This window comes from Paramormyrops kingsleyae, chromosome 4 (assembly GCF_048594095.1).
Source record: "Paramormyrops kingsleyae isolate MSU_618 chromosome 4, PKINGS_0.4, whole genome shotgun sequence".
Classification (NCBI taxonomy): Eukaryota; Metazoa; Chordata; class Actinopteri; order Osteoglossiformes; family Mormyridae; genus Paramormyrops; species Paramormyrops kingsleyae.
The window spans coordinates 12,863,405-12,875,617 of record NC_132800.1 but is presented as its reverse complement, the minus strand read 5'-3'; the positions used below and the strand labels follow the sequence as shown (position 1 = coordinate 12,875,617).

General features: G+C 44.1%; 2 protein-coding genes and 2 long non-coding RNA genes across 9 annotated transcripts in view; 3 read left to right on the top strand and 1 right to left on the bottom strand.

The window, feature by feature from the left end:
* Nucleotides 1-12,213, top strand: part of LOC140588728 (uncharacterized) — a 462,332-nt gene that overhangs the window by 20,316 nt on the left and 429,803 nt on the right. The window lies entirely within an intron of this gene.
* LOC140588729 (NLR family CARD domain-containing protein 3-like) overlaps nt 1-12,213 on the top strand; it is a 300,771-nt gene that overhangs the window by 157,285 nt on the left and 131,273 nt on the right. For 5 of the 6 annotated variants that reach the window (XM_072710671.1, XM_072710670.1, XM_072710672.1 and 2 more), the window contains 3 exons: nt 1,849-2,022; nt 2,398-2,444; nt 5,007-5,876. The exons of the other annotated variant lie outside the window; for it this stretch is intronic. In XM_072710671.1, coding sequence (XP_072566772.1) covers nt 1,849-2,022; nt 2,398-2,444; nt 5,007-5,533 — 748 coding nt within the window. In that variant the 3' untranslated portion in view covers nt 5,534-5,876. Of the gene's footprint in view, nt 1-1,848; nt 2,023-2,397; nt 2,445-5,006; nt 5,877-12,213 lie in introns of those variants that run through there. 6 annotated transcript variants of the gene reach the window in all.
* Nucleotides 6,444-7,506, top strand: LOC140588746 (uncharacterized). Its single transcript, XR_011989926.1, has 4 exons — nt 6,444-6,627; nt 6,784-6,960; nt 7,233-7,282; nt 7,362-7,506. It is a non-coding gene; the product is annotated as an uncharacterized lncRNA (long non-coding RNA).
* On the bottom strand, nt 8,314-9,255 carry LOC140588741 (uncharacterized). The gene is made up of 3 exons (XR_011989919.1): nt 8,661-9,255; nt 8,453-8,564; nt 8,314-8,352 (listed from the first exon to the last, which is right to left on the bottom strand). It is a non-coding gene; the product is annotated as an uncharacterized lncRNA (long non-coding RNA).

Sequence of the window (12,213 nt, the reverse complement as noted above, 5' to 3'; positions counted from 1 at the left end):
TTTGCAAGGCAAGTCACAGCACTCACACCATTTCATTCCCACTAAGCAGGTATAGATTTCAGCTTTTTATTTCTCAGAAAAGAGGACATGATGCGGATGTTTTGTTTTAATATTGTTATACTGACTTAATATTGTTACACTGTGTACTAGAGTAAATACCTGGGCTGGACTTTTCACAGTTTCATAGCAGAGGAACCTAAATCACATTTCCTCAGGTGGAATTACACCAAATAAAATACTCTCTTATTTTGGGTGCCTGCTGCATGGACTCCTTCCTGTGTCACATCAGCCGCCTGTCAGCTATGAGAGAGGAATCACTCCTGTAATCAGCTCTCACTGCACTGTACAGATCTGTGTGGACCACAGTGTTTAAAATGTTCATGTGCTAAGGTCTCTCAAACAGGATTCCTGAAAGTACTGTTGCATCCATAATTTAATTCAAAGTTAACTTTTACCTTCATAATTTGTACGATTTTAATATAAAACACGATGTGCATCAGGTAGGTCGGCCTGACTGGCCTGCATTAGCTGCTGGGGATGTTCACATCTCCTCCGGTCAGAGTTCCTAGTCACTTTGGGGACACCTGGCAGAAAGATGGCTGACCACTGCCAGTCATTCCTGTTGCTTGTCTAACCCTCTGGAAAACATGACAGAGTCAATATTGTTTCTTTGCCCTGGACACTAAGCAAAGCAAAACTTCCCAGGTTTCACTGATAAAACGTCTTGGCAGTTTCAGCTGCTGCTGAGATGCTCAGCTACAGAACGGAATATTCTGGGCCTTCAAAATACTGCAGCAGTAATTGGTCCACATTCCCTAAAGGTTACAAGGTCACACTCTTTATGGTTCACATCAGCTTCTGGTTACATCTTCTTAATGGCGTCCTAATGATTACATTCTCTATGTGTTATACTGTACCATATACAGTAATATTCCATATGGACACCCCCAAAGGGGCGGTCTTTATTTTAGGGGGATAAGGGGGGGGCATTTAGGAAGGGCAGCTTAAGGGCAGCCGGAGTGTGGATTCTAGCTCCTTCCTCACACGGCTGGACCCGGCTCCTTGCTCACTGGCTGAGCAGGTGGGGGGCGGCAGTCCCTTCTGGGTGGTCATCCTCCAGGCCGTCTGTGTTCAGAGAAAGAGACGACAAGCAGGCTGTTCACCAGTCATCCTCTCCCCCCCCCCCCCTGCCCACAATGCAGGCTCTGAGCCCCTCTCTGGGGCTGTTATCAGCTGCCAGCTGCCTCCTGTTGACATTCCTCACTTCCTCACGGGTGGTTCTGTGGCCGACCGTGCGGATCTTGTGGTTTCTGTCCGGCGCTGTGGTGCTGATCGTCCTCTTTGGGATTTAGCCGACTTTCCTGTCCCTGTGGCGTCACACTGTTTGCTCTTGGCGTCACTGCAGGGCCTCATCCTCTCTGCCATCAGTGCTCTTCTTGTGGCAGGACTGTGGATGAGGAAGTCCAGCTCTAAGTTTCATGCAGTGGGTCACTGTCACTGGATGGTTTAATTTTGAACTGAGCTGATTATTCATGTGTGTTGCTACACAGTCAGTGAGGCTAAAAGGTGAGCTGTGATCAGTGAACAGTGTGTGGGGGCCGCAGGAACAGAGGCACACAGGTGAACCCGGGTGCAGAATAATGCCCCTAAATGGACGCTTTTTATCAGGAACAGGGAGAGCAGGGATGGAGGAAAAGGGGAAGGAGCTGAATGGCTGCTTGGTCTGGGGGGGTCCAGGCCAGTCGCTGGTCCCAGTCAGGCTGTGGCTTTGGGCACGTCAGCACTGGAGTTTTGATGGGTTGCTGCCACCTGTATTTTGTCTGATATTTTGTGATTTCCTTTCTGCAGGCTGATAGGCTGTAGAGTCACAGAAGAAGGCTGTTCTTCCCTGGCTTCAGCTCTGAGGTCAAACCCCTCTCACCTGAGAGAGCTGGACCTGAGCTACAATCACCCAGGAGACTCAGGAGTGAAGCTGCTCTCTGCTGTACTGGAGGATCCCAGCTGTAACCTGGAGAAGCTGAAGTGAGTACAGAATGTGTGTCTGACACGCTACAGATACTTATGCATGTCTGTGAAGAAGAGGCACCAATAAATAAATGGATACAGCAGTACTATGTTATGGCTTAATGGTTAGGGAAGCGCACTTGTAATTGAAAGATTGCTGGATGGAATCCCTGACCAGCAAGGCACTACTGAGGTACCCTGAGCAAGGTACCGCCCCCAAGCACTGCTCCCTGGGTGCTGAATTAGCTGCCCCCTGCTATGTCACGATGTCACATATGGGTTAAATGCAGAGGACATATTTTGTTGTTGTGCACTGTGTGCTGTGGTGTGTCAACAATAACCACTGATCATTAAATTCTAATTCTAAAATTCTAAATTCTGCTTTTCCTATAGTGTGGACCACTGTGGAGAGTGCAGGACCAGACCAGGCTTACAGAAATGTAAGTGTGTTTCCATGTTTTTATTAATAATACCATTAATGCCATTTTATGATTGTATTCATGCAATTGTTGTGATGAGTGTGGCTTTTTGCACTGTATGTAAATGGATTTCCATGTTTGTATTTAGGTGAGTTTCTCTGTGTGTGACAGTTTAGACAGAATCCAAAGGGAAAGAACAAAACAGACAAAACATCCATCACTGTAACCACTTAATCCCAACTGGGGTCAGAGGGCGCACTGGAGCCTATCCCAGGAACAAAGGGCACAGGCGGGAACCAACCCTGGGCACAGACACACACACACACACACACACACACACACACACACACCCACCAATCAGCCTGGCCTGCACGTTTTTGGACCGTGGGAGGAAACCAGAGCCCCCTGCAGAATCCCACACAAACACAGAGCGTGTGAACTCCACACAGAAAGGACTCGGGACCAAACCCAGGACCTTCTTGCCATGAGGCAGCAGCACTAACCACTGCACCACTGTGCCGCCCACAGACAAAACAGGCATCACCAAAAATACTGTTAATTCATTAATCTTTTTTTTGTATAAACAAATACTTTATAGATGCTTATATCGTCTGTGTGTGGGAGTGTAACAGGGTTAAAATATGTTCTGATACAGTTCTGCGTCTTTGATTTCACAAAGAAATCCTGTGCATTTGTTCTTCATGCACATGTGGTGAGTTTACTTTTATCTTATTGAGATTCATTAGTATTTTCCTTGATGGCACCCGTAGTCTCCCCCAAACCGGGAGAATGGTCTGACTGCAGAACACTGGGCGTCTCCGCTAGGAGGATCTCCAGTGTGGGACCAGAAATCACATGATCTCCACTCCTGGGCCGGACATGACGTTATGCAAACTTCAGAAACAGAGCCGAAGTATAGGATAGAGTTATAATTTTTATTGTTAATAATTATTATAGCATTATTATAATAATTTGTTTAATATATGTATATACTGTATACATATGCGTCTGTATAATGTTAAACATTATCGCAACATCTTATATATAATTATGCCATATAAAAGTATTATTATTACTAATAATAAATCATAATAATGTACAATAATATAGGATAGGATATTATTATTATTATCATCTCCACTGGGATTATATCGCATCACTCTGTATAACGTAGGATATACCACCACTAGGGGGCGCCGTAGCACATGACTTCCACAATAGCGCAGTGTTGCCAACTTAGCGACTTTGTCGCTAGATTTAGCGACTTTTCAGACCCCCTTGACGACTTTTTTTCAAAAAAGCGCCTAGCGACAAATCTAGCGACTTTTGGACAAACCTTAGCAACTTTCCAAATGTCGCCAGTACTGTCCTGTAAGCGCGAGGTCTTGCTTTCTCGGTATAGTTACTCATCTCCCTGTGTCTGCTCTGATCAGTCACCGCTAGCTCCGGCTGAAAGGAGCAGCATATTCCCGTGACCGCACGGCAGCTGACATAGATGTGAATGAGCTGCGCATGTGCAAACGGTGTTGCCACGGACCAATCACTTACCTGCTTCTCCTTTGCTTGAAATAAAACTATTTAATTTGACCGTTTCTTCTTATTTTTCCTTATTTATTTATATTTTCTTCTGATGCACTTATATTACTCACTGTTACAGAGCTTAAGTTCATTCCAGTTTCTGAACTCGTCTGAGATCGTTTACTGAGCTACATCTGATTGACTACGTGATTCTACTTACTCATACACAACGATAAACTTCATTAAACTTATTAAACTCATATACACATAAAAAACATATATACGTATAATGTAAATGTTGTCTGACAGAAAATATGTAACGTAATTGATAACAGTTTTATATTGAACACGTGAGGAAGGATTAGGGAAAACACGCAGAATGCAAATACGACGTAATTACGCCATCAATATGCAAATATACGCATGACGTCATCTAGCGACATTTGGTGACTTTTCGCGCAGATTTTAGCTACTTTCCATTGAAAATAGTTGGCAACACTGCAATAGCGTGGAGTGGCGTCAGTGCAACATCGTGAACTAACTTTAATAATCCAGCCTGCTGAGTTCTCTTTAGTAGCGTCGTGTCCGGGCAGGAGTGGAGTTTCCAGCCCCACAGTAGAGACCCTCCTGGCGGAGTCTGCAGCCAGATGTAATCAGTTCGTGCTTCTTATCTTTCTCTCTTCTAAACCGGCGCTGATGCCGGACTCTGCTCAGTCTGCGGGTAGCGCTGCTGTGAAGAGGCTTGCGGTTCGAAGGAAGGTTATATTTTAAACTAAAGACGCTCACTTTTAGTATTAATGCCGTCTTGTGGTAAATATGCTTGTGACGAATATGTCTGATAAATGTCGCTGCTTTGTAATTTTATTTACCCGCAATTAAGCTGTTTAGCTCGCGCAGCATTTCCCGCCGGCGTCGGGCGCCGTCCGATATTTCCTGAGCTATTTCATAAACTTCAGTTCCCGCTTCGTTAAGGGAAGCTGTGCTGTTTTTATATTGTATAGAAACATAAAGTACAGGCTGCCTGATGGTATTAATAATAATAATAATTCTTCCTCTTGCCTACAGACTCCTGCCAGCTGACGCTGGACCCCAACACAGCACACAGCCGCCTGTCTCTGTCAGAGGGGAACAGGAAGGCGATATGGGGGGCAGAGCAGCCATATCCTGATCATCCAGAGAGATTTGACCGGTGGTACCAAGTTCTGTGCAGAGAGAGTCTGACTGGTCGCTGTTACTGGGAGGCTGAGTGGGGTGGAGATGGAGCTGAAATAGGAGTGACTTATAAAGGAATCAGGAGGAAAGGAGACAGTGATGACTGTGAGCTTGGAGGCAATGACAAGTCATGGATGCTGAGCTGCTCTCCTCACAGTTACTCTGTCTGGTACAATAATAAACGGACTGACATACCCATAGAGCCCTCAGGCTCCCGCAGAGTAGGAGTGAATCTGGACTGGGTGGCTGGTACTCTGTCCTTCTACAGAGTCTCCTCTGATGGACTGACCCTCCTGTACAGCTTCACCTCCTCATTCACTGAACCCCTCTATCCAGGGTTTTATGTTTACTCCTCAGTGTCCCTGTGCATGCTGGGATAGCTCACTGTGTGCTGGAGGAATCATTTGTACCTTATCAGAGTGTCACATGTCGCTGCTTCTCCGTGGCAAAAAGGTAAAATCTCTGCTTTTTAACCAATATGACCCTTTTTACTCTGAAGTAAAAAGTGTGACATATGTTAGACAAAATAAGTGACTGGGTTTAGCAAACTGAACAAACATGCAAAATGACTGTTTTTCTGTCTAATTAAAATGTAATTAAGTGTAACCCTGATGAGTGGGGAGGCTTTCCCCCTCCCCTGTATATGTACATTTTATATATTTATGCCTATTTACTGTATTTCCTGCCTGTACAATGACAATAAAGGCTTTCTGTTCTGTCCTATTAATGTCCTGCTTCAGTGTCACCCAAAGCATAACTGAGTAACATAATGAAACCACAGTCTGGTGGATTAAGTTAAATTCACTTTACTGCTGCAGCTGAACATAACTTACACAATGACACTAAATCAATGTATATAATAATCATTTAACTGGAGACATAACAGAAACAAAAATCTTTAAATTATATTGTGTTACTGCCCTGGGGGGTATTTCACGAAGCAGGTTTTGCAAACTCTGGGTTTAAACTTGAACTCTGAGTTGATTAACTCTGACATGTCAACCTCTGAGTTTTTGGTTTCAGAACAGGTGATAACAATTAGTTTACAAAACTCTGAGTTCAATTAACCCTGATTGTCACGCGTGCACGAGCACATAAAAAGGCTCTATCAATGGCATCCAGAGAAAATGATTCACCATGACAACACAGGGAAACAAATCTTGCGCTTCCAATTTCACCCCAGTGGAGCTTGAATTATTAATGATGGCGTATACTGAATATGAGCATGCCATATCAAAAAAAGGAAACACGATTGCTGCTGCGAAAGAACGGGAACAAGCGTGGCAGAAAATAGCTGACCGAGTGAATGCTTAAGTATTGATAAGAACGATGTTGATTGATGTATATTTAAGAAATAATACTAGTTTTTCTATATTCTCTCTAATTTAATTTCGTTATTACAGTTGTAACCCAGCAGGCATAAAGCGCACTTGGCAGCAAATAAAGATGAAGTATAAAAATATAGTACAAACAGGTAGGCACTGGACGATTGGGAGGTTTTGCTTGTCTATGAGACACAAAAGCTACAGTTTCATCTTAAATCTGGCAGCATGTAATATTGTTTAAATCTTTTTACAAGGTTCTAAATGTGGGCTTGGGTGCATATGTTCACATTTTACCTACATATTAGCCAATAGGAAAAAGGCAGAGGCCTGAAAAACTGGTGGGGGTCCACCACCAACACCTCTCACAGAGGCTGAAGAGATGGCTCTCAGCCAAAACACTGGCCGGCCCATGGCTGATGGCATCCTTGGAGGAAGCTCCTCCGATACAGCCATGCCCCAGGACAGAAGTTCTTACATAAGAAGTAAGTAATTCATATGAATGATGTATGTGCATTTGTCCAGTGTTGGCTCAGTGATGGCTATCCATTAAACTCATCATCAAACCCATCATAATCGAACCGATTGTAATTTATTTAAAAGTTATAGATGAGTATAATTTGATAGATGTCATTACTTCATGTACATACTGTTGAAAGACTGTGATATTTGAAAGACTGCCCACTGTTGTAAAAGTTATATTCAAAATGTGCAGGTCTCTGTTGATGAATTGCCTGTAATCCACATTGTCTTGCAGTTACTGATGGAGTAATCTCTGTTGTGGAACCGCCAGACACCCATGAAATGGTACATACTCTTCTCGAGATTTTTCATACTATGTCTTTCATTATTGGTGTATGCAAGTAAGAGATAGTCTTCACTACAGGATGAAGACACCTTGTCAGCTGTCACAGGGAGGGAAGATGTAGAGCAGCCTATGGTATGCACTTTCTAACAAATACGTCATGTAAGTGATGCACCATTTTAAAACATTTATCCTTTCTTCACAGAGCAATGCAGAGAATCTCCAGCGTGAACCGACTGCATCCACAGCCACAGCGCAGCTTACCTCTGTAAGATGCTTCAGTATTTACCTGCCAGTTATTGAAAAATTGGATTAAGAATCATTCTTCTCATTAAATGAAAATGTCGTTAGCTACAAGTGTCTATTTTCTAAGTTATATTCATAGTGGTACAATTTTCACAGTGCAATACTGCCAAGATGTAACATTTTTGTGTATTCTAATAGCTCCCTGTAAAGCAGTTGTACAAAATATACCTTGAGAAACAAATTGAAAAATCGGATCTGGAAATGGAACACATTAAACAAAAAATGCAGAAAACCCTAATAGAAATACAAATATTGTAACATCAGTTAATGGTGGGTAGTGGCACAAGTTGATGGATCGTTAACTGTCTTTCAAAACAAAATATTAAAATACTGTTTTGCATAATCAATTACAGGAAATAAAGAAGAGTTCATAAAATGATTGTCATTTGTTTTTATTTGCAACTTATTTACTGGAAATGATTAGAACATATTGCGTTTCGAACAGCTTGTCCATCTGTTGCATCAACAGGAATGTCAGGGTTGTTATCAGGGTCAACCTCTGGGGCAGCAACCCAGGTTTCTCTTCTCATCATTGCAATATTGTGCAGGACTACGCATGCAACAATGATATCACAGGCCCTTTCTGGGGTGGCACGGAGGCCACGAAGGCACTGGAAACGGGCCTTCAGTATGCCCAGGGTCATCTCTATTCTGGCCCGGGTCCTGCTGTGAGCCAAGTTATATCTTTGCTGTGGGCCAGGCTCAGGATCAGGGTATGGGGTCAGCAGGTACCCCCTGTCACCGAGTAGGTAACCACTGAACTCCCCTACAATAATGAGTAGACAGTTTACATGTTAAGGTGCAATATGAGGGAACAAGATATTGCTTAAAGATTATAATATACTGTAGCCACATTGTATACTCACCACGAGCAAGTCTAGCACTCAGTGTGCATTCACGGAACATTCTGGCATCATGCACAGACCCAGGCCACTTTGCCTCCACGTTGCTGATGACATAGGCTGCATCACATATAATCTTCACAATGCAGAACAGTGATTAGTTACTGTAGATGTACTGTAAAGTAGGCCAATAATTCAATGCAGTAAACTACTAAAAGCTAGAAACACCTACCTGCACATTAATACTGTGGAATGACTTTCTGTTCACATAGTCTCCTTCATTTACTGAAGGAGCCTTAATGGGAATATGTGTGCCATCTATGCAGCCAATCACACCTGGAAATCCTAACAAAGAGGGCATAAGTCTACTTAATTTTAACAGGTACTGCAGTCAGTTTCTAGTTTTGTATGGTGTTACAATGCAAAAAGTGTAACTGTATTTTATCTAGTCTTAACCTACAATTGTTTATTGCTTCAAATCTTAAAGCATATTACTAAATATATGAGGCTATTACTTCATACCTGCAATTCTGTGGAATTCTTCCTTGATTATTCTACTACATCTGTGACCAGGAAATGCCACAAACGTGTAGAGAAAATGTTTAAGCGCAAGAGTAACCTGTCTGATACACCGGCAGACGGTTGCCTTAGAAACATGTTGAGCGTCACCAATATTGTACAGAAAGCTGCCATTAGCAAAAAAGCGAAGTGCTGTACAAAGAATTTGCTCGGAACTGAGAGGATGTCCACGGTGTGTTTGACGAGCAAAATGAGGGCTAAGAATATTGTTGAGATAAATGATTGTCTGTGATGAAAAACGGTAACGCTCGAACAGAAAATCATTTGTAAACGATAAAATATCTAAACGGGGTCTGATCACCCTCTCCTGACGTAGATTCCTGCGGATAATTTGTGCTTCGATGTCGACCGGTCTTTCGAGAAAAGGACACGCCATGTCTGAGAAAGTACTTGCTTCAATCTGACTGTTCATTTAAAGAGGAGGAACTCAGAGTTACAGGGATTAAACCTGCTAGCGAGCAGGTTAGCTTCACGGGGTATGTTACCGCGGTAAATGACTCAGAGTTGGGCTCAACTGGCTTTTTGAAACCGAAAACTTTGAGTTTCCCTTAACTCACACACAACTAACTCCGAGTTTTAACTAAACCCGCTTCGTGACACCGCCCCCTGATCCCTGGCTTCCTGCCTATTTGTCTACGCTCCGGGCGCTTACGTGATCGTAACACTTATTTTTGTAAATTTCTGTTTGCATTGTCGGTTTTGGAAATTCCAAACAAGTTCGATATTACCAAAGTCAAATTCTTTTTAGAGACCATTGTTGCTATTTTGCGAGATAGGAAATGTGAATTTAGAAATAATTAGATATTAAGTGCATTTTCAATTACAGGACAAAAATACAACTAATGTATTAAGTAATTTTGTTAACAAACTGGGATTTTGTATGCAACTAAACATAGGAAAAAGCTGTGATTTATAATTATGATTTGTAAACATGACAGGTTTACAGAATACAGATTTAAGTCCCAAATGTTTTGTTTCAGGAACTTTTATTTTGATATGTTTATTCTGAAGCTTGACACTTTAACAACACGTGTACCAATAGCTGTGCAGAGAGTTGCCAATGCCCTGAATATTTCTTAAAAAGCACATTGTATGGTATATTAGGACTTTATTTCAGTTTCTAAATAAATGAAATGGAAAATTAACTTCTATTTGCATTTCTTTCTCAGATTTACACAATCCTGCAATATTAAATAATATTATTAGAAGAACCATTTTTAACTGAAGAACCATTTGAAAAGGGTTCTTTATTGAACCATCTGGGCCCACAAAGAACTTTTTTGAGAAGGGTTCTTTAAAGAACCCTTTTCCCTTTAAGCTCTTCAAAGATCCAGAAAAGGTACCTCAAAGAACCATTTTTGATGGTTCTTTGTGGCACTTTTGTGGGTTCCTTAAAGATCCTTTTAAGGAAATGGTTCTTAAAGAATCTTGGTTTGAAACGTTCTTTATGGAACCAAAAATGGTTCTTCTATGGCATAAAGAAACATTTTCGGTTCCAGTTAGCACCTTTATTTTTCTGTGTGTAGTACTTTGTGCTTCTGATTCCTGATTCCTGTATACTCTCTTCTTTCTGTCCATTGTCAGAAACTCTCATTTATTTATTTATAAATAAGGTGACTGGCCAATGCTTTCACTGTATTATTAACCTTTTCATCTGCTATGGATTCAAAAAAAGATTCATCTGCTTCTTTACTTTGTTCTGTTTCTGAGCCCGTAAGTGAATTTCCTAACCCAGCTTTTCCCAATTCTATCCTCATGGAACCCACAAACGGTCCACGATTTTGCTCCCTCTGAGTTCCATGCCAGACAGTACAGATTTTTGCTCCCTCCCAGGTCTCTGCTGGGAGCTTGGAGCAAAAATATGGATTGTCTGTAAGTTCCCGAGGACCGGATTGGAGAACAGTGTCCTAACATATCAGCCCACTGTCATGCCCCGATCGTCTGCTCCTCTCATGTGCCACGCCCCCTCGTTAACCTCATGTGGAATCCCAGTGTGTTACAGCTGTTTCTGATTGTTGTCATTAGTTCATTGTATTTAGTCCGCGTTTCCGTTTGTTTCCCTAGTCCGGTCATTGACGTTGTGACGTTGTTTCGTTGCGTGCTGCCATTAAAACCCTTGTTCCTGATCCCTGGAATCCTGCCCTGTTTATCTGTGCTCCGGGCGCGTACACGTTCCATAACAGAATGACCGGACTCTGCAAGAAAACACCTCAGATCGGTGAGGCTGAATACCTCGACCTCACTGACGAGGTTTTATATTGGCTAAATCAGCCCGAAATCCGGGATGATCCCATACTACGGGCTATAGCCAGCCGGAGCAGGGACGTCTTAGAAGAGATGTCCCTGCCCGGTGATGCGCACCTTGCGAGGGAGGTGCGCGACAACGTGCGGCAGCTTCGGGAAGGAGCCGCCGTGTTCATGACAAGACGGGCTGCCATGGACAGCGGACTGCCAGACTGCTGCCAGCACGGATCGCCCCCGACACCGCTTCCCCCAGCACGGAGGAAGAAGCGGAGAGGCAGGAGACGGGAGGACACGCATGAGGTCTGTCTGGGGGCCGTCTACCTTTCCGCCGCTTGCCCTGCTGCGCATAAGGAGAATCCCCGCCCGATTCTCCACCCGGCGGTGTTCGCGGGTGACGTCACCGCCGCTTCGCTGCCCAAGCCTGAGCCAGCAGCCTGCCCCTTCTTCGGGACGCGCCTGGCCCTTAAAGGGGCCAGGTCCATTAAGGACGCTATCCCGCGAGTTCCGCGTTTTCGGAAGCGGGCAGCGCCCCCCGTGGTTCCTGAGGCTGCAGCGCCCCCCGTGGTTCCTGAGGCTGCAGCGCCCCCCGTGGTTCCTGAGGCTGCAGCGCCCCCCGTGGTTCCTGAGCCACTGCCCTGCCTGGAGACGGCCAGGAGATTCTTCACCCTCCAAGGTCTCTACTGGTGGGTGGTGGGTAAACCCGCCCTAAGAGGCTCCCTGGAGGCAATTGCGCTCCTGGAGCAGCTGCGGAGGGAGTTTGCAGCAGTGACCCCTGAGTCCCCGCTCCAGCAGCTGATTCAGGCAGAGGAGACCTTGAGGGAGCTGCTCCGTTTGCGTTCGGAGCTGGCTCCTCCAGAAGCTCCTGCGGCGCCCCCTGTTGGCCCAGTGACTCCCGCGCCTGCTGAGGCGCCCCCAGTGACTCCCGCGCCTGCAGAGGCGCCCGTGTCGTCTCCTGCTCCTGC